Source organism: Phalaenopsis equestris, unplaced genomic scaffold (assembly GCF_001263595.1).
Source record: "Phalaenopsis equestris unplaced genomic scaffold, ASM126359v1 Scaffold000826, whole genome shotgun sequence".
Taxonomy (NCBI): domain Eukaryota; kingdom Viridiplantae; phylum Streptophyta; class Magnoliopsida; order Asparagales; family Orchidaceae; genus Phalaenopsis; species Phalaenopsis equestris.
In genome coordinates this window covers 3171-23533 of record NW_018165266.1, presented here as the reverse complement: position 1 = coordinate 23533, position 20363 = coordinate 3171, and the positions used below count along the sequence as shown (strand labels likewise).

The window sequence follows — 20363 nt, the reverse complement described above, 5'->3', positions numbered from 1 at the left end:
ATATCTATATATATGTATATATATATATGTATATTGATCATCCAGCATGGTTTCGTTCCCCTCTGCTAGGGTTTCGCTCATGGCGAACCCTAGTTTTCTGCTACACGGATCTCCCATTTCTATTCCCTGCTTCGTCTTCGTCGAGGGTTCTCACGTATTCCCTGCTTCATCTTCGTCGACGGGTGCTCGCGTCTACTTCGTCTTCGTCGACGGGTGCTCGCGTCTTCACGTCCCGTCTTCGCATCCAGACGACAAGGCAGGCCGAGTTATCGCATTTCCTTCCAGACGAAGTCCACGTCTGTCCAGGACGCCTCCTTCGGAACCTCCTTCGCAACCTCCTTCGCAGTCCTCTCGTCTCGGTCTGGCGACAGAGTCGCTACTCTGCTCCCTTGGTCGCGTTCGCACTGCTCTGTTCGCATTTCTTTTCAGACGACGTCTCCCCGCTTCCTGTCCAACAGAATCTTGTAGGTAGAGATGGCTATCCGTTCTTATGCTACTGCATTTACCGGCAACCTCTCGATTCCTACTCGTGCTCCTCTTTCAGAATCAGAGACTGGTTTTCGTATAGGTAACTCTTGCAATGTTCCTCAATCTTTTCACGATGTTCTTGAAGGTGGTGGCGATCACACCTTCACACCTTCATAAAAACCTTCATAAAAAAATTGGGAAAAAAAATAAGAAGCCTGCTCTTATTCTCATAGAGGTTGAAACCAGGACTCTCGTGTCCTCATCGCGTTTTGCTCTAGTGGGAAAATTTCTTTATGATAACCCAAAATTGGAGATCATTCGGAAAGAGTTTGAGGCTTTGAAACTATTGGGCAGTTGGAATATTGGTTTACTTGACGGTCGGCACATACTGACTCAGTTGTCTCATGATGTTGATTATACCCCCATCTTTTCTCGGAAAGTTATCAAGATCGATAACCGTTATATGAAAATTCTGAAATTGACTGTTGATTTTGATCCAAAGGCGGAGTCCCCTATCATTCCAGTTTGGATAAAATTTCCGAAGTTAAAATTAGATCTGTTCAATTTGGAAATTCTCTACTCCTTAGCAATTGTTTTGTTTACGGCTCTCAGGGTTGATAGTCCTACGCTTGTTGTCACCAGACCCTCTGTGACTTGTGTGTTAGTTGAAAGGGATATCACTCAACCAGCTCCATATGAGGTGTAGATTGAAGGGATATCACTCAACCACACTCAACCAGCTCCATATGAGGTGTAGATTGGAACCACTCACAATGGGTATTAGTAAAAAGTTGAAATCGAACCACACCCTCCTTATTGCTCTCATTGTAGTACGTTTTGCCACAATTCTACTATTTGCTATCGTTTACATCCTCATCTAAGACTGAATATCACTAAAGAACAGCCACCTATTATCCCAGTTGAGAAGACGCAACCCGATCCTCTTCCCAACATTGCAGTTCCTGAAGAAGAACAACAGATCCAGTTGTGCTTATACCACCCACTTTTATTGAAGAAGACTCCCTCACATACCAAGACACACGAAAGTGCTTCTTTGATCCAATAGCAGATCAGCCGGTACAACATGTTGATGCTTCTAATGTTCAACAATCTGCATATCTCCAGCACACGGTAGATCAAGGTCAGGTAAGCCAATCTTCGGAAGAGGAATGGCAAGTATATTCTAGGAGGAAGAAGAAGAATGGAGGCCGACTCCAGCTAGGGAACATATTGGATGATAAATTGGTTACCACTGGCAATGGCAATCATCTTACCAACTTATTAGCTTGTTCCTTTCCTAGAACCAGAGGCAGAGGCAGAGGCAAAACCAAATTAGGATGCTCTCTAACCACCTGATACTTTGTATTTCAGCATGCTTAGGCTTTTTCTTTATGTCTCTACTGTACTTTTCTGTATTTTCTAGTTTTAAAATCACTCGTGGTTTTGGTGTGAATTGGGTACCATGTTTGTGCCCTTCAACACATTGTATATGTATCTTTCTTTCTAGTTAATATATTAGCCTTTTTGGGCTTTCTATAAATATATATATATATTATAATTTGTTTTCTTTTCTTAATTTTGAGGTTAAAATACACCCTCACCCTTGCTATAAACAATCTAATTCATTTATCCTCTAGTGAACTTTCTCCATCCCATAATCTCTCTCTCTCTCTTCTTGCTCTCTGGTCTCTTTTTCCTTCATTGGTTTATGGTTCAATTTCAGCAACCATGGGACTGGTGCTTGTTTCTACCTCTAGGAAGATGAGGCAGAAGGTCTGTTGGTGAAGAACTTTTGAACGCTACTTAATTCAGTCTTTAGGGGTTATTATTGAAACCAAGAAGCTGCAGTCACCAAGAAAAGAAGTTTGACTCCATAACAAAGTAGAGAAGGCTGAAGTTATGAAGACTCCAAACCTATACTGCAGAAAGAAATAAGGTACGGATAGCCAAAAAGCTGAACTGGAGAACAAGTGACGTATAAGACTACTTGGGAGCATTATAGCAACCATGAGTATGACTTAATTTTCCTCACCAACATTTGCCTGGTCCTTTTTTCTTACACTGCTAGAACTAACAATGAGACAGCTCATTTTTGTGCTCAGCTTGCCTTACAGGATAGTACTTTTTTTTCTTTTTTCTAGTTAAGAATTTACGTGATAGTCATCCCTTGCTTTCGTTTGCTAAGATAGGAATTTTTGTGGGGTTACTACTCAGTAGCCGCTTTCTTTTGCTTTTTGGTGACTTGTTTAAATTCTTTTATAACCTTTTTTTTCGTTATATTAATGCTCAATGCACACATTCACGGAGAACAAATGATGTAGCAATTCCGTAAGCGAGCAAAAAAGAGAGAAAAGCATAACAAAGACAGTAAAGGTAGAATCAAGAATAGCAATGAAGGTGAGTCTTGTTGACTATTTGTCTTTCAAAAACATCTAGACTTTTTTTCTTCTACATAGAGACTGTGTCGTTTTCAAAAATAAACAAAGGATGTAAAATGACCCCATTTCAAGATTTTTAGAAGGTGTTGTAGGATTGAATTTAGTGGGGAGAGGTAGTAAAATGACAAGGGGAGGAGAAAATGTGAAAACCGTGGAGTATAAAATGGGTTTGAAGTTGTTTGGCGACTCTTTGATCTGAAAACAACAAAGCAAACAACGAAACAACGAGGTAAGAAAGATGGAGAGGATGCGACGCTTGTTCTCTTCAAGATACAGATTCACCAATTGAAAATAAAATAGGCTATAGTTCTCCAAATCAAGAATAACAGGGAGAAAATTTCCAAAATAGCATAAACCAAAAGCAAATTCCCTAAAATCAAGAAATAACATACAAATAGTTCTCAAGTAAAAATGACTCTAAGTGTAATTCAAATAATATAAAATTTGGGGACCAAATGGCTGGCAGCACCCATAGGTGAGAAAACCTCACTATCAGAGATTTCATGGGACACAAGTAATGTCTCGCTCTCCAGTGTTTGCAGGAAATTGCAGGATCCTGCTCCCGCATCACTCTACCTGGATAGGAGCGGCTTCACCTTCATTGGAAATATTTGGATCCCTATAAAACGGAGACAAATCAGCGATGTTAAACATAACAAAAATATTATAGACTCTCAACAAATCAATTTTATAAATTTTTTTATTAATCCTCATGACCATTCTGAATAGAAAATTAGCTCTAAGTTTAAGCTGTCCAAATGAGACTGCGGAAATCTTTCCTCCTTCAAACAAATCCATAACAAGTCACCTTCCTTAAAATCCAAACTTTTTTTAACTTTCCTTCCTACTTCTCATATCTAGAAATTTCTTTCCAATTTATGCCCTCATTATTAATTTAGGAACTAAATCTCTTGGACTCTAACATCTTCATTCATGCTAAGCTCAGTAGCTCATCACCAACTCTAATTGAGTAAGAGGATTTTGCCTATTTACAACGTCAAATGGATTGTGAGCTTTGATTGACTGGTGGATTAGTTGCAAGGAAACTCAGCCTGTGGAAGAATCAAATCCCACTATTTGATCATATCTCAAACTATTGTTCACCATCTTTGTCTGATCATCCATTTGTAAGCGTGCAACTAAACTGTAATATAGCTTTATACCTAAAAAAGTGGCTCAAAAATTTAACATTTGTCTTGAGTAATGGTTCTGAGTACACCATGTATCTCTGAAGTACGTGTTGTAAACTGTAACGAGTTCATCGACTTGTAACAAGAAATAAAATATCATCATAGAAAAGTGGTCTACTATTGACATAATAAAATTCGTACTTCACTATGTTTGTGGCAAACCCATCACAAAATTCTTGCTCACATCCAACTAAATTATCTTTGAAACAGGAAAGAGAGTGGACAAGCAAGTATTTTATTATCGAGCCTTAGCTAAACGATATACCCTATATTATTTGGCATATTTATCCACACACATAACAGTCTGGGGTAGTAGAAATTCTCTTTCAATAAGAAAAGAGCCCCGTCCATGTCAAAGTACACAGCAACACCTCTATTGTGACTCTCATGTAATGTAACCTCTGAACAAATTCTTGGAAATTCAGCCTTTTCTGGCAAACCCAACACAAAATCCATGCTCACATCCAACCAAAATGCCTTTGGAATAGGAAAGAGAGTGAACAAGCAAGTATTTTATTCTCAAGTCTTAGCTAAATGACATACCCTATATTATTTTGCATATTTATCCACATCTCATAGCAGTCTTGGTCGGTAGAAATTCTCTTTCACTAAGAAAAGAGTTTTTTCCATCTCAAAGTGCATCGCCATACCTCCATTGTGGCACTCATGTAATATAACCTCTCTGAATAAATTCTTGGGAATTTAACCTTTTCTAATAGAACAAGTAGCCATCTAACAAGTGAAACTACTCATATGATATGTTTTGACAACAATCCCAAATCTCCTGTAAATCCTCATCATTGACATACATATCCTTTAACATTTTAAATCAAATTACTTTTGACTACATAGTAGTGATCAAGAAGTGATGATGACTCGGTACATCTCTTAGTTTGTTTTGACTCCCTGCAATATGCATTAGCACAAAATAAAAAAAAAGAAAAGAGAAATTTCACGCATGAGGTATTTTTTCCTTCAGCTTACAACAGTTGTTCAATAGTCACAGTGTCATGGTCAATGTCAAGAATAAACTCATTTGTCAATAGATAATAACTAGAGTGACTAAAAACTCTCACTAAATCATATAACCTCGTGTCATAGGTAGAATAGTTTCTTCTATACTCATTCAACTTCTCACTTACGAAAGCAATAGAGTGTCTGTCTTACCTCAACCCAGCTTTAATTCCCATTTTAGAGGCATCACAGTCTAACCTTGAAGATTTAGTTAAAATCTGGAAGAGCTGAGCTAAGACCTAAGCATCTATTTTTTCAGAGCTTCAAAGCTACCCTATGTGTCATTTGACCACGTGAATTTATCTAACTCAAGAAGCTCAATCAAGGGTGTCGCAATTGGGCTAAAATTTTAGATAAATCTCTTGTCAAAAGATGTTAATCCATGACACTAGCATATCTAAGTAAACGACAGTTGTCTGGGCCAATTCACAATAGCCCCAATCTTCATTGTTTCAATCTCAATGCCTATTGCTAAAATAATGTACCTTAGGAAGCATGTCTACGGTGTCCGAAAATAATACTTCTTTGGATGGCAATACAGTTGTGTCCAAATAACTAATACATATCACAAGAGCTGCAAGTGTTCTTTCATTGAACGACTGTATACCAATATATCATAAAAATACACAAACACAAACTTCACAAAGAAGACTCACAGAAATTTGATTCATTAGCCAAATGAAAATGCTTGGTGTATTGAAGAGACCAAAGGGCATGATTATCCACACATACAATCAATCTCATGTTTTGAAACTATCTTCCACTAATCTCTTAATCTCACCCTAATCTGTTAGTAACCAATGTGCAAGTTGATCTTACCGAAAATACTTACTCCATTTAACTAATCAAGAAAATCATATAATCTGAGAATGAAAAATCAAAATATGATAGCAATCTTGTTCACGAACCTACTATCAATGCATATCCACCACGACCTATCATTTTTTGGGGACAATCAAAGTTAGTATGCCACATGAACTGATGCTCTAAATACCTCTCCCCAAGCCATTAGAACCTCAAGCAGCTTTTATAGCACCTCATACTCTGATAGCCACATTTAATAGGTTGATCGATGAAGGGGCAATGAACCTAGGATGAGGTTTATAGCATGTTGAATCTCTTGTAAGGTGATAATTGAGGTGGCAAGCTATCAATCTAAATATTTTGAAGCTCTTTATATAAGGGTCGTACTACCTCATGTCTCACTGTTCTCAAACAGCACCAAGTTTTAGTCCTACTAACATCTCTTTTTTATGGCCTATAAAAATATAGCACAAGGAAATATAACTCTCAAGTCTGAGCTCATTATTGATTGCTCCTTCAATGACCGAAATACAATAAGCTTCTCATCTTTGATAAATGAATACGTATTTTTACGGGCATCATAAATTGGATCCCTATCATATTATCAAAGTTGCCTAAAAGAATGCGACACAAATCAAATAAGCACGATTCACATCACCTGATCATGCAACTTATCTCCAATTAAAAGTCTACAACAACTCTTGTTGACAATAATATTATCCTCCTCCTTCAAACAAATCAGGAAATATTAAAGCAATATTTTTGCATAACAAGGCTCAATTTATCCACTATTTGTGTGATACTATATTCACACAACTGCCTTCTTCAATAGTGAGAAAACATGCCTTCCCTTTCACAATACAACAAGAAAGATGTTATATGTAAACCAGTGATGATCTCTCTTGGACTCAATATTAAGACTCATCAAACCACAAGCATCTCATCATCATATATATGTAATGGGTACTCCTCTCCACTCTTCTCCTCCTCCCCTCAGTTTTTATTGGTTGTTTCTTTCACTACACCCAACTCAGTAAATGAAATGACTCCTGTTTGAGCAGTTGGATGCAGTTTTTCCATATAAATGACACTTTAAGCATTTCCTGCTGGAAAGAATTTTAAGGGTATTGGCCCAAGTAGTCATCTTTTTCCTTCTATAATGACTCGCTTCACAGGAGATAGAACTTGGCCCTATGGTTGGTATCTTGCTATCTGATCCGATGGTTGAATCCTCTCTGAAGGGTAGTATGGACATGATATTATTGTGATGTATCTTCATCTTCATGGCTAAGGTTTGGACATCCTATAACGTCCAATTGGGCTATAACTACACCACCTTGTCAATGAACAGTCTCAATCCTCCAAGATACTAAGCTATAATATTTTCCTCGAGTTCACCAACTCACTTTTCATTATAAATTTTTCAAACTCGAAGGTGTACTGCTTTACTTGAAACTCTTTTTGTAATCAGTGTTAAAGTCTCAAAAACATACCGTGTTTGTAATGTGTTGGCAAATACTTGTGTTGCATTTCATTTTTCATCTAGGACAAAATTATGGTCTTACTTTTTCATCATACTGACACAGGCGCTTCAAGTTCTCCCACCACAAGAGAGAACTCTTATTTAATTTGATGGCATCTGACTTCACTTTCTTATCATGTGAAATGTATTTATAATCAAAGACTTATTCTAGTATTGAAAGCCACTCAATAAATTCGTCTGGATCCATGTCATCATCAAAATCAGCATCAAAATTCGGCAAATCAACATTCGATCCAAAACCATCTCTCCTATAATGGCAATTTGACACAAAATTAGCTCTTTGTCGCTTAAGGCCACTTGGTGACAATGGGTTTTTTACTTTTCTATTTGAGTGGTCACCATTGTTGTTGCGATGGCTTTCCCAATGTTACCACATTTCAAAATCAATGAGCCTTAATTATAATTGGAGGATTTTTTGCTACATATCTTCCAAGGTAAAGTATTAAACACCCTTTTGAGAATTTCACCATGATGGCATGTTAGATCTCCTCACTTTAGAGTTACGGTGAAGGTGAAATTTTTTAGGTTTCTTGGTGACAAGGGACTTTTCTTCTCCATATGGGTGGCCACCATTGTTGTTGTGGGTGGTTTCCCTATGTTATTTCATTTCCAAATCAGTGTGCCTCCATTGCATGTGGAAGATTTCGAGCAATATATCTTCAATGGTAAGGTCTTGAACACCCGTATAAGAATTTCTCCTAGGCGACATGATAAATCTCCTCACTTTAAGGTTTCGGTGATGGTGAAAATTTTGGAACGAGGGTTAGATGAAAGCTTATGGTTAAGAATGTAGGGATGGTTTTGGCGGAGGTATTTTGTTATGTAGAGATAGGCTTCAAAATGGAAAAATAAAGAAAAAAATCACTAAATATTTAGGGTTTGACAGAATCTAACACCAAATGATATCGATCTAAGATTCCTAGAAAGTGTTGTGAAATCGGATTTAGTGGGGAGAAAAAGTACAAAGGCAAAAGAAAGAGAATATGTGAAATCAATGGAGTTTGAAAGGAAGTTGAAATTGTTTGACTGGTGTTCGATCTAAAAATAGTGAAGCGAACAACAAAAAGGCAAGATAAAGATGATGGGGAGAGTCCATCACCGGTTCTCTTCAAGAAACGAATTCACCAATTGACAAAAATTGTGCTACAACACTCCAAATTGAGGAAAGGATGGGAAAAAAATTTTGAACTAACATAAACCAAAAATAAAATTCCCAAAACAAAGAAATAACAACATATAAATATTTATTCAACCAAAGATATCCATAATTCAAATTTAAATAATATAAAAATTAAGATCCACATGGTTCGTGGCTCCGATAGGTGGGAGAATCCCGCTACAAGGATATCATGTGAATGAAGTACATTCTCACTCTCTTGTGTGCTCGGAAAATAACAGGATCCCACACCATCACAAGACAATAACTATATATTCTCAATTTCAACTCTCACAAATACCTCAGGTTCAAGTACTATTATTCTCAACTCCCTCTCTCATGCTCATTCCCTACCGCCAATGTGAGGGCAGAAGTGTCTTTAAAATTAGGAAAGCTAGGACAATTAACAAAATGTAACATAAAAGAACTATCTCAGACAAAAAGTTTGACTCGACAAAGATGCTAACAATGGTACAAATTATGGTATAGTTTTCTCTGAACTGAAGCTAATTTGACTGAAATAACTTATTTCAGATGATCTAATTGAATCAAAAACATAAGATGCTTGGTCTTAGTACAAATAGTAAATAGAAACGTTTTATTTTCATTTACAAAATAGAAATGTTAGGACTACAAATGATGGTATAGCGGTGTCCATAAAGAAACTAATTAAATAAAAATAAAATCTCATCAAGGGTCAAGCGTACGATGAAAAAAAAAATTAGCCAACCTTTGTGTCGGTAGGGGAATGAATGTGAAACACTGTGTGATGAAAATCTGTGTATGCATTAGACCTTGCTCCAGTTCCAAGAAGCTTCTCCCGTTTTTTACTCCCTAGAAATGCCACATGTTCAATCATATGGGCAATTCCCTGCTCATCATCTTCTTCGTCAATTGATCCAACGTGAACTTCCATATGTGCCTCAAACCTTAAGAAAATTAAAATTAATATAAGTAATGAATCACAAATCGTAAATTTTGCAATTCATAGTGCCTTGAAGAACAACCAAAGAAAAGAAAATTTTAAATATAACATGAATGTTAGATAAATAAATCAATAGTCCTACACAAATTAAAAAAAGTGGTTCTTTATTTAGAACATCAACATCACTCAAGTGATCATTTTCATCATCATTAACATTATCCTAATTATTGAGATCAACTTTGTGAATCTTCCTTTTCTATTCTTTCTTCTGAGTGATGCATGGGATGTTAAATCTATTTTAAATAACTTTGAACTTCTATCTATGTAAATTTAGATCAACCCCTTTCATTACCAACCTCTGGCATTATTATTATACAATCAATTAACAGATGTATTTTTTCACCCTTTATTGTCTATGTCCAAATCACGTTACCTTATCTTTACTAAATGTCATTCTAGCTAATCTTATATTCTGACCATTCATTAATTTATCCATCTTATAGTTGCCAATATCTATATTAACAATTATATTTCTATTATGCTCACTTACATATCAAAAAAAGTTTTATTGTTCAACATTGAAAACGATTCAGTATTATCTATATTAACAGTCTTATTTCTATCATGCTCATATTACATATCATTAAAAGTTTTATTGTCCGAGATTGAAAACGGTTCAATATCCTCGGCCTTACTACAATTTTATAGAATTCAACCCTTCCCTTCCAATATCTTCTTAGCACATAATATTCATGAGATGTTTCGTCATTTTAACTATCAAGCTTTAACACTATTAATCACATCCTCATCTATATTTTAATTATTATTATAAAAGATAGAGTATTTAAATCGATCAATTCTAGATAACAACTTTGTCTTTATTCTAATAATTCTACTAGTGATGCCTAGGATGTTAATTTTATTTTAAATTATTTGGAACTTCTATCTATGTAAATTTAGATCTACTAATCCTCATTCTCAATCCTCTGCCATTATGATTATCTACTCATTTAATACATATATCTTTTACCCTTTGTTATATATGTCCAAATCACCTTACCATATCTTTATTAAATGTCACTCCAACTATTTCTTATATTATGGCCATTCATTAATTGATCTAATATTTTCTAGCATATATTTTCACAGTCTCATCTTTATAATGCTCAACTTAAATATCAATAAAATTTTAGTTGTTCAACATTGAAAACCATTCAGTATCTTCGGAAGCCTTATTATAGTTCTATAAAAGTCAACTCTTTGCTCTCAACATCTTCATCGTGCATAATATGAACGAGACATTTCTCCATTTTAACTATTAAGCTTTAACTCATTTAATTATGTCCTCATCTATACCTCATTTCTCCATATAAAAGGTCCAGTCAAATCTAGGCATCATCTTATTTTTTTACTCAGGCTTATATAAGGATTGCAACCATTATGTATGGGTAGTGATAGACCAAATGTGTGTAACGCAAGTCATTTAAAGAGTGTCATCACAAGAATAATAAGTGAAATGAAAAAATGTTCAAAATATCACACTATTAACTGATATTTATCATGTGAGAACAAAACAAAAGCACAAGTGATAACAAAAAACATTAATATCACTTTATTTCTTTTATCCTAGCATGAACCATACAGTGTTAAATATAGTTACTGTAATAATTGAAAAATAAAAAAAATTTAATGTGTAAATGTCTTTTTAGAAAAGGATAACCGTCAGATAGTTTTGCAATTAGGAGAAAAACGTCTCATTCAAAAATAGACGACAAGAAGGAGCGAGAGAGAGAGATAGCAGAGAGCAAGGAGGAAGAGGAGATGAGGGAGTACGGCGATGACACTTACGATCGAAGCCAAAGGCGACGAAACAAAGCATTGGAGCAAAAATGATGGGTAGCTCATGCATGTGACTTGACTGCAACAACGAGAGTCGCAGCAGTGTCGAGCACGCACTCAGTCAAGGTAGAGTCGGTGCAAGCGGGGTTTGCAGTGTACAAGAACCTTAAGGAAGGAGACACTTTCGGCTTATGAAACAAGTCAGACTGGTGAAGTAGAGTTATATCGAGCTGAACCAAAGAGAAGAGTAGCCATGCCCCAGTCTCGAAAAAGAAGAAGAGAGAAGGAAACGCTTGTGTATCCTATGCACGAGCAAAGGAAGAAATAAGGAAGGTAGAAGCGTCGTGCATGGAAGACTGAACCAAACGACTCCTGTGTGTGGAATGAAAAGAAGAAAACTTACGTGCAAATAATCGAACTGACCCACATGTGATAAGAATGCGGAGCCTAGAGTGCAATTTTTTGAGTGTGAAGAACCAAACTGAGCTCAAGCAAGAAGAGTTGTGTTTTGGGGCTAGTTGTTGAGTTGAGGTGATTTTAATTATGCTTTCAATTGTAATTTCTAAACATTTATCTATAACTATTAAATAATTGAATAGGTTTTTGTATGAAATTAAGATTTATAATGAGAATCACATGGAAAATCTGAAGGAATGAATTTGAAAAATTTTAAAAAAATACGTATTGATAATAATTAAAACAAACCATGATTATAATCATAAAAATAGCAATAACTGTAATATTTTTAATTAAAAGTAAAGACTATAGTTAGCAAAGTTAAATTATGAATTAAAAAATAAAATGAAATAGGATGCAGACATAATAAAGAGAAAAAAATGAAGATGTAGAAGTTATACAATTAATAATTAAACTAAATAATATGTTAAATTACAATAAGTAATTAAGTTAACAATAGATATGAATTATTCAACCATAATTAAATTTATCAACACAAATACTTCTTATATTAGGTATTTCAAGCGGAGTTCATCTTAAGGGTAAAAAGTGGAGAGCATCGAGATGAGCACTCATGTTCTTATGCTATATTAATCTTTTTAATTTTTCTAGATTAAATATATTTATTGTTATTGTTACTTTGGTACTAGCAGAGAAACGTTAGAGTGCTCAGCATCGTTTAAATTATCATAGATATTTAATGTTATACAAATAAGAATGAAATGATTGTTATAATACATTTGTATGTGCATAATTGATTATGATGGAGTTCCCTCATTTATGGTACTAACAGAGAAAAGCTATGGTATTCATGCATGTAATTGGAAAAGCATATTGATATTGATGTACCTTAACTAGTATAATTTTAGATGTTGCTCATCTGACACTTGAATATAAAATGATAGATATGGAAATGATATAGTATGAGAATAAAAGTTTTAAAATATTTTGATCAAACATATTCATAAATATAAATTGTCAAATGTTATTATAATGGTTTACAAAAAATTTAATAGATATGCATATCATTTTCCGATTCATTTTGTTATTATAATTTAGGAATACATGTATTTATCAGTTATGATTAGCACACTGTTGTTTTAAAAAAACATTTAGATTTAATCATTTAATTAAAAAATGAGTAATAAAAGAAGAAACATTTATAGAAGACGTGAACAATCTGAACTAAGATAAATTTAATTGCATTACTTTAATTTACTTTCTTTAGTAGATCTTTCATTCCATTTGCATTATAAATTATTAGTTATGGAAAATAAAAATAAAAAAATTTTGATTTCCACTTTCCGAGCACCCATTCCCAGCTTAGTTAATTCCAAGCCCCCGGCTGGGTAATGATAGTTACCTTCGGTTAACCATATATTAGTTTACGAATAAAACAATGGTATTATACTAATTATCTAAGTAGAAAATAGTTTTATCAGAAAAGCTAACTAGAGAATAGACATTATAACAATTGAAAATTATCCTAAAGGAAACATCCAAGCAATCCAGTAAACATATTTTAAGACTATGTAACATCTATCTCATATAAATTAAATTGTAAGAGAGATACAGACAAAATACATTGGTCAAAAAATCTGTTGGGCCTTGATGTACTATGACAACAAAATACACAATCACTAAACCCAGGAATCTTTCCAAAGTTATTTGCAATACCTGTTTGCAGGAACCTTATTAGGCAGAATAAGATAGCGGAGACCATTTTTTAGTTGTCCTCTGTGGAGCTTTGGATGTGAAGGAAGTGGTGAATTAAGGAAACTTTCAAGTTCTTCCTTCTGAGCTTCAGGATCCCAAAAGCCCAAAGCTTGTTTCTCAAAGATTGTCTCAGAGCATGAAGTGCTGGCAACATGGGGTTCATCAGGACCTAAAGTTGCAGAGGGAATATGTGCTGGTCTTCCCTAGAAACATTAAATTCAACATACACATTATGCTTGAATTCAGTTATGAAATTACAAGTAAAGGTACAACAAGCTAGCAGGATATTGATGTGAATCAATAGGATAGTTTTTTTCTTCAGTTATTGACAAAATCACGCAATGCAGGATCACAAAGACATCAGAGAAAAGTGCTCACACGGAGGCTATTATCATTGAAATGAACAAAAATGGAAGGATTTATCATGAGCTTCCAGCTGATGAATGACAAGAAGGTAAAATGAAAGGAAGTAAATAATTCAATTAAACTAAGACAGCTACATATGAAGGCAGTTATCATGTCTAGCTAATGGCGCCCAAAATGATGGCGGTGTCACTTGCACTATGGTTAGTACAGTAGCATTAATACTATGCTTCTAATGTGTTTATATGAAGTTCTAGCATAAAAATATTAATCCATCCGTAAATTAATACATATGCTCATAAAGTAATACAAAAAGTGTTTGCACAAAATCAAGATTTTTAAAGCACATTTTTCATACAAATAAAAAATGTGCTACAAAAAGTTCAAAAATAAATGAACAGAACAAATGAAGCCTTAGCATTTCTGGAAATATCACCCCAACGTCAAAAATTGCAAGCTTTGGGATAGGAAAAGTTTAAACTTACATTGCTGAAAACTGCATGCTTTGGGATAGGAAAAGTTGATTTGTTCATAAATACACCCAAATTGTGCATTTTAATGTGGCCAGCAAACTTATAGCGGGTGCGATAGTGGGTTAGACAGCATAGCTTCCTTGATAAAACTCTGGTTACATCCTCTTCATTAAAGTTGTGAATGTGAGGCTTCCATGTGCTTCCTAGACATGAATTTCCTTTCTTTGTCTCCTTCAAACCAAAATGCTGGACCCTACTAGCATGAAAAAGATAGATAAAGCTTTTATCCATATCAGTTTTTTTAGTCTAGCATACATAGAACAAGAATACAAAACAAAAATAAGAAAATTTTACATACAATAACCGAGAAGGGAAAACACAAGAACCAAATAAAATAAAAATGAAGCATTGGTTTTACAAAATTTTGGACACAGGAAACATGATGCTTGATGGAAAAGTATTACTATTTTCTCCCTCGCTCGAGCAACTGTCCAAAAGATGGCAAACAAATAATAATATGATTGCACCTACTGTCCAAACAACCAAATAGCTCCTAGAGTTTATAAGCAAATCAAAAAAAGTTATGAGCGCATATATAGCTCACAAAGCAAACCTTTTACATGGATGATGAAACCGCAAATGCATTAACTGTTGACTCTGGAAGTAAAGATTAAAAAGACACTAAACTTATTTGTAAGACAAATTTTTCAGACCAAACATGCATAAACATAAAGCATATAAAGCAAAAAGGTAGCTGCCAAAGGTGGCAACAGACCTTGGATTTCAAATGGTAAATACCAAGTAAATAAACAAAAGAACATTAACTCAAGCATCTCACTAAAGGGCATACTAGGTCATTAGTGTAAATATAAGGAGTCAAAGTAAGAGAGTTATCAAACACTGTTGGTAAAAAGAGTAAGCTCAAATGAAGACATGCTAATAAAAAAAAAATTCTAAAAGTAGTTTAAAAAAATAATCAAAAAAATTTCATGCAAAACCATTAACTAAAAAGTGGGAGAAATGTTTAATAGTTTCATCAAGATGAAATTTACAAACACATTATATAGGAACATATAGCAAGTAAGAAAATATACCAAACACTCATTAACTTATAAGAAAATCAAAAAGAACACATAGTTGGATTCAAAGTTGTTCATGGTGACACCAAGATTTTACTATAAGTAAAGATGGAGCCTAAGAAAGAAAGTGAGAGACAGGATTTAGATATTTTGTATAAATAGTTAGGGTTTCTAGAGGACCCTATTGACCATTAGAGTACCAAAAAAAAAGAGTCAAAACTAGCCAAGTGGGAACAAAGAGAAAATATGAGCTTTTAGTTGAATAGTATTGACTAAAAAGTGCAATATAATGTCATGCCACGATCTGTAACTAAAAAGTGCAATATAATGTCATGTTTAAGCTCGATGGTACAAGATAATTTAAAAAAAATACATAAAAAAGAGTCAATACAACGAGTAGCCTAGTCGCATAATGGGAAAGTCTAGCGAAGTAATTCCCAATAAGTGAGAACTCAAGGCAAGTAACCTAAATAAGTATGATTTCCCTTTTAAGGGTTCTCTTGGCTAGATGATATGGCTGGTTTTGTTAATGAAAACCCTTAAGTACTTTGGACGAGTATTGAAGTACTACGAAAGAGTAGCATGTTGAATTGCCTTAGGACGAGTACTGAGCCCGTTCACAATAAACGGTTTGTTGAACCAAGTTCAAGCTTACATGGACACTTAATCAACCTTGCCAAGCTGAATATGGGTGTGCATAGATAACTATGAACTAATTGATAAACAAATCATTAAAAATTTAATTTGATTTAGCATATTTATTGATAGAGCAAATCTTATCATAGTCATTATCATCAGTTTTACCCTATCACTATTTTAAGCTGGATTGATGAATCTTTCTTTATTAAACCACACAAAACATACATTTACAGTTAGCTCCAAACTGAAATAAACCTATTGCGTAAGATGCATGCCCGCATGAAATGTGGCTAAAGCATAGTCAACTGGTACCGAGCAAAAGGCAACAAAAAGCAGTGCAATAGGCAATTTCTGAACCGCAGGCATTGCCCATAATTTCATGTTCTAACTCCTATTATCTATCAATGGTAGAACAAAACTAAATATCCAAACTTAAAAGCAGGAGGTCTAAAAGCTAAGTACAGTTTTACAAGTGCCTCTTCCACACGAACTACATACATGAAAACCTTAACACATTGAAATTCTAAAATCAAACAGCACTCCAAGCACCTCAAGTTTTCTTTTCCACAGATGTAAGAAAAACAACTATTGATTCGAATTTCAGAAAAGTAAAGACGAGCGATCAAACTAAATAGTTTAGGAAAGTGTACCGGAGCTCATGATGAAGGAGCCGGCGGCAAGCCCGATGCCCTGGAAAGGACCGGGGTATGATGAGGTTTGTGCCGGAGTAGGATGAGCAGCGATCGTTGGCCCTCGGGCTCGCATAACAGTGGTGAGGAGCTGCTGCCACAAGTGAAGACGACGCCATACCTCACCGGCCCGAGAGGGGATAGAAAATACGAGTAGTGACGGGAGATTGCAAGGTGAGAAATTGCCTCCGTGGCTCTGGAACGAAGGGGAAGGGGAAATATATGGGGAGCCAACGTACTGCAACATTCGGAGTCCTACTATCAATTTATCCATTAAGTTATTTTTTGCGGCTAGTATTGGTTAATTGTTGGTATATTTATGGGTTAATTATGGGTTATTCTTGGGCTACTAATCAGCTAACCTAGCCGGTTATTTGTTTTTCTAAGAGTTAATGTGAATTATTCTTAGGTTATTTGTGGGATATTATTGGGTTATTATTTGGTTATGTATGAGTTAATGTCGCATTAGGGCCTGGTTTTGTGGGAGTTATTCTCGGAATAATATTTGGTTAGCGAGGGTTTATTGAGGAGTTTATTATTATGTTATTCTTGGATTATTGTGGGGTTATTTTGTTGTTTATTTTGGTTTAGGGGTTTCGTGAAAGTTATTCTCCAGCTAGTGTTAGGTTAATCGAAGGTTTACAATTGTGTATATTTTAGGTTATTTGTAGGTTATTGTAGGCTTGTTGGTGGGGTTTTTACTGGGTTATTGTAGTCTTATAATTGGTTTATTTCTGCGTTACTTTTGGTTTGTTCTAGGATTTAATCTACGGTTATTTGAGGGCTATATCATGGTTATTTAACAATTATTGAGGAAGATTATCTAAAGAAGTGTTTTGAAAATTTTGATGTTGTTAATGTTAATAAATTCTTTCTTACTCATGTAGGTTGATGAACAAGAAGGGAATGAATTGCAGTGAATTGCAGATGTCGTCCTTCGACAATTAGAGATGTGCTAGAGAAGGTTCGGCCCAGTGTTTCCAAAGAGACCTGAAGAAGACTGAGAGAATTGAATGTCCGTCAATTTTTTAAGCTCCCCCCATATCCTCAAGATCATATCCTTACTATGCAAACTTTGAATTGTTGGGATATTGATCATGTGCTATTCAGATTAGGCGGGAAGGAGATGAGTTTTGATGCAGATCAAGTTGCTTTATTGATTGGCATGCCCAACACATGATCAATAGCAAGCTAGAAAAAACAACCTATCAGTGGTATGGATGCCAGGAAGACGAAGAGTGAACTAGTTAATGTGTCACTTGGAGTGTCTTCTAGTGTAATCGATGAGTTTTATTATGTTTTTTTTGTCAAATTTATTTTTTCCTTCCAGCAATTTTGGTGTGGTCGAATGGGTTTTATTCATTTGCTGAGAATTTAGATTCTTTTGTTTCATTTAATTGGCCTGCAACTATATGTGAATTCCTCATTGAGTAAGTCAATGCATGCACCATTAAAATAAAGATGGGCCAACCATTGGGTTACCTAAATGGATTTGTTTTCCTCCTAACGGTTACTGTATTATCTATCTTTCTAAAAATTTATTCATTCTTGTATCGTCATATCATAATATTGATTTATCTGTTTTTTCGCAACTGTAGTTTTATTAGTGCAAAGCTTTGATAGTCCCTGTTGTTCCTGAGGCCAGGCCTCGCATGTTGAGGTGGCCAATAAATATTGGTTGGAACCCTGCGAAGATACATCTAGCATTTCAGAGGCTCAACGCTTCATAGGTTAGTAATTTAACATTTTGTTTAGAGTTATGTTATGTACTACTTGTTTAGTTGTATTTGCAATTGGACACTACTTGTTGGGGATTTGAAAAACCGCAAATGGAAATTGTATGGCTCCTTACCCAGAAAAATGCATCTATCGATTGCCCATGATGTCGTAAGATAATTTTAGCAATAATAATCTTTTGTGAACATTTGTTACACGTTATATTTGATGCAACACTTTAATGATAATTTTAAAATTACAGATTAATCAGCTGGTCAAGGATGCAGGGGGAGCTTTTAGAAGTAACCTGTTGAAATGGCCAGTATCTATGATGAAAGGTTAACCGCCCAAACAAATAGCGTTGATTGTGGTGTGTTCGTATGTAAATACATCAAAACACTTGTACAAATACACACAACCGATTGGAAGGATCATCTCGGATGGTAGGATCATATGCCATTTTTCAGAGTTGAAATACGAAATGTGTAAAATGTGATGAGTAAACTATAAATGTAATCATAACATTCTTTTGTGATATTGTCATTATTTTAAAGAGTTTGTGGGCCTCTAAGATAACGCAATTTTTTCTGGGCTATTGTGGGGTTATAGCAGAGTTTTATCTTGAAAATCAACAGATAGTGTTCATTCTGCAATCCGCAAAACGACTTAAATAACCCATAAATAAACAGACCATTTTGCAACAATAATGTCACGCTTGCGGGGTATCTTGGGGATATCGCGGAGTTATTGTGGACTTATTATGGGCTTATTAATGACTTATGTGAGAGATTTTAACGGGTTTGGCTTATTGCGAGATTATTGCGGGCTTATTACGGGATTAATGTGGGCTTACTGCGGGATGATGGGGGCATATTACAAAAATATTGCGAGACTATTCTGGGCTTATTATTTGATTATTGTGGGCTTATTATGGGCTTATTAAGTTATTGTGGCTTTATTATGAGATTATTCTGGGATTGTTATGGGAATATTGCAACCTTACTGTGGGCTTCTTGCAACCTTTTTGCGGGATTTCTGCGAGATTATTTTGAACTTATTGTTGGCTTATTGCAGCCTTATTATGGGATTTTTGCGAGATTTGTTGGAGCATATTGTTGCTTTTTTTACGAGATTATTGAGGCCTTATTGTGGGATTTTTGTGGGATTTGTTAGGGCTTATTGCGAGCTTATTGTGGGATTATTACATGCTTATTGTGGGATACTCTGGATCAAATATGTTAAAAAAAAATTAAGATAACCAGAACAAATGTAACACAGTATCCCGTAATCTTACCGACAAAATATTACATATTTTAAACATATCTTTACATTCATCTACATTATGAAATGCCTTAAATTTCATGATTACGACGTTCAAGGTATTCAGTGTCTAATATATACAAAAATATTTCATTTTCAATGAAGAAATCTCAAGAAATACAAAGATACATGATAAAATATTAATGCATGCTTTGCAAGAAGGATAATGTGGATGCAAATTTGAGCTACTATGGAAACGTGTTCCAATAAATAATGAAAAGAGTGTTCTTTGTGGTGAGCTTGTGGGCCTCATAAAAATCTCATGAGATAGGCATTAACCCGACATTGGAAAAATTTGTGGATATTGTGAAAGATAAACTTAAGAAGGTTAAATGCAAACCAAGTGACCCAGAACCCGAGTCTTAACTCCAGAACTAACACAGACAATTGATGCAGAAATCCAACATGGTATTTCTCAAATTATAAATTCTAGTTTCAATAATGAAATCTCAAACACTACATCCATATGGGTAAACCCTTAAATACATGCTTTGAAAAAATAAAAATCACATATCCTTCTTGCAAATGTATTAAG

At 34.8% G+C, this 20363-nt stretch overlaps 1 protein-coding gene across 1 annotated transcript in view; it reads right to left on the bottom strand.

The window, feature by feature from the left end:
* LOC110031474 (stromal processing peptidase, chloroplastic) overlaps window positions 1-17026 on the bottom strand; it is a 200039-nt gene extending 183013 nt beyond the window's left edge. The window contains exons 1-4 of the mRNA XM_020734683.1: window positions 16754-17026; window positions 14398-14638; window positions 13511-13752; window positions 9344-9542 (exon numbers count right to left, since the gene is read on the bottom strand). Of these exons, the coding sequence (XP_020590342.1) occupies window positions 9344-9542; window positions 13511-13752; window positions 14398-14638; window positions 16754-16911 (840 nt within the window). The 5' untranslated portion in view covers window positions 16912-17026. The remainder of the gene's footprint in view (window positions 1-9343; window positions 9543-13510; window positions 13753-14397; window positions 14639-16753) is intronic.
* Window positions 17027-20363: the final 3337 nt, after the last annotated feature.